General features: G+C 67.8%; 1 protein-coding gene across 1 annotated transcript; it reads right to left on the bottom strand.

Annotated features, from left to right (window-relative positions):
- Positions 1-282: 282 nt before the first annotated feature.
- On the bottom strand, positions 283-1,688 carry MESP1 (mesoderm posterior bHLH transcription factor 1). Its single transcript, XM_027089256.1, has 2 exons — positions 972-1,688; positions 283-646 (listed from the first exon to the last, which is right to left on the bottom strand). The coding sequence occupies exons 1-2, from the start codon at positions 1,686-1,688 to the stop codon at positions 572-574; spliced, it is 792 nt and encodes a 263-aa protein (XP_026945057.1). The 3' UTR covers positions 283-571.
- Positions 1,689-1,919: the final 231 nt, after the last annotated feature.

Genomic DNA, 1,919 nt, shown 5'->3' with positions numbered 1-1,919 from the left:
TTTCCACAGAGATACTTGGTTTTATTCAGCTCCCCACCAGATTCAAAGAAAAGATGGACAGACTCCGCTTGCTGCCACTTTCTCCGTAGAATCTCCTCCCCCCTCAGGCTAACCCATCTGGAACAGGAGGTGCTAAGCCAGGGCTGGGGAAAAGGAGGAAGGGGTCTGAGCCTGTGGGCTTTGGGGGCTGAAGACTGCAAGAAACCCTCCCAACTCTCCTACGTCCTTTGGAGGAGAAGAAGGGAGCTTTGTGCCCCTGTAGAGAAAGAAGAACTTGCCAAGTGACACCAACACAAAATTTATTCACAAATAAATAAACACGTACTAGGCAGAGCCTCCTGCCTGCCTCAAAGTGTCTACCCTCTGGGTCCCTCCATCACGGGAGGGGTTGGGGAAGTCCGTCCTGGGTGGGGACAGGCTCTCCCTTTCAGCAATGCCCATGCCAGTATCGCCAGTGTCGCCTCTTCCAGGAAAGGGAGTCTAGAGTGGGACCTCTTCGAAGGCGCAGAGGCCAAAAAGGCGTCGGTGCTCACAGAACGGGGCGCCAGATGTCCGCCGTCACTTCAACTACTCAGGCCGGCGGCCACTCCAGGGGCGAGAGGGGCATCCAGGTCTCCAGCAGGGCCAGTACGTCGCCGGGAAAGAGCTTGAGGAGAGAGGGAACAGCGAGACCCTCAGCGTTGGACACCGAGCGTGGGCGTCCGCCTCGCGAGCTCCACTTTCAGGGCGCCTCTGGCTGGGAGCGGGACCCCGCCCCCTGCGTGTACTCTCCCTCCCCTTGCCGCTCGAGCGCCCCGGGCACACCAACTCTGTTGCTCCGGAGGGCGAACAGGCGAGGCCGGGCTGTCAGTGGGGAAGCCGCACGGGGGCTGGTCCCCGCAGTGCGCGCCGCGGGGCGCGAGACAGTAGGTAGCGCCATCCACTACTGCGCCGCGCCCGGAGGGAGCTCCGCGCGGGAAGGAAGTACTAACCGGAGATGAGGGGCCTGGCTCCATCGCCGGCCCTTCTGGGCACGCCGTCTCGTTGTAAAGCACCGGCGGATCATGCGGCTCGGGCGCCGCTAGGGCTCCGGGGTAGGCGGGCGGGGACCCCCAGGACACCACGGCGCTGGCGGCTGAGCCCAGGTCTGGGCCGCACGCCTGTGCCTGACTCTGCATCTGCGTCTGCGTCTGCGCGGGGCCGCCGTCGGGGCACAGCGGGCAGCCTCGAGGGAGCGCCGCGTCGCTGTGCCGCCGGCGCCGGCGCTGCAGGCTCTCCTCGCTGAGGCCCAGCACGGCCGACAGGTGGCCGATGTAGCGGATGGCCAGGCGCAGCGTCTCGATCTTCGTCAGGCTCTGGCCGGCGGGCGCCACGGACGGCGGCAGAAAGCGGCGCAGCTCGTGCAGGGCGCGGGCGAGCGTGCGCATGCGCAGCTTCTCGCGCTCGCTGGCGCTCTGCCGCTGCCCGCTGCCTAGGCGGCTGCTGCGGGCGCCGCGCCTCCCCGCAGTCGGAGCGCGGAGGGCGGCGCTGGTGACGGGCCTCCCGGGGCTAGACACGGGGCTGCTGGCCGGGGCGCTGCCCCAGGAGTCCGGGGACGAGGCGGGCGAGCAGCCACAGTCCCTGTTGGAGGCCGGCGGCGGCCGAGCTGGGCCCCAGCCCGCGGAGAGGATCCAGGACTCAGAAAGCGGCGGGCACAGGGACTGGGCCATGGCAGCGCCGGCGCGTCTGGGGGCCGGCGGCCAGCGACCGCTTTATCCTGAGCCCGAGGTGTGAAGTGGCCCCTTCCAGGCCGCATCAGCACTTCAAAGCGGGCTCGGGGCCTGGTGGGGGCGGGGCTTGACCCTTTGAACCAACGGGGTGGGGGGCGAAGGTGCCTGCCCGTTGGCTGCGCCAGGTTGGCCCCTCCTGGGTGCTCGCATGGGCACCTGACCCAGACACTC

The sequence above is a fragment of the Aethalodelphis obliquidens genome, unplaced genomic scaffold (assembly GCF_003676395.1).
Source record: "Aethalodelphis obliquidens isolate GAN/ISIS:26980383/991018 unplaced genomic scaffold, ASM367639v1 scaffold65, whole genome shotgun sequence".
NCBI classification, from domain to species: Eukaryota; Metazoa; Chordata; class Mammalia; order Artiodactyla; family Delphinidae; genus Aethalodelphis; species Aethalodelphis obliquidens.
This window is presented reverse-complemented; position numbering and strand designations above follow the sequence as displayed.

What these genes read in the sequence shown, in the direction of transcription:
- MESP1 (XM_027089256.1), bottom strand. Translation starts at nt 1,688, where the DNA reads ATGGCCCAGTCCCTGTGCCCGCCGCTTTCTGAGTCCTGGATCCTCTCC. An exon ending in AGCCAGGCCCCTCATCTCCG is followed by an intron (nt 647 to 971) that starts GTTAGTACTTCC and finishes TCTCTCCTCAAG; the next exon opens with CTCTTTCCCGGCGACGTACT.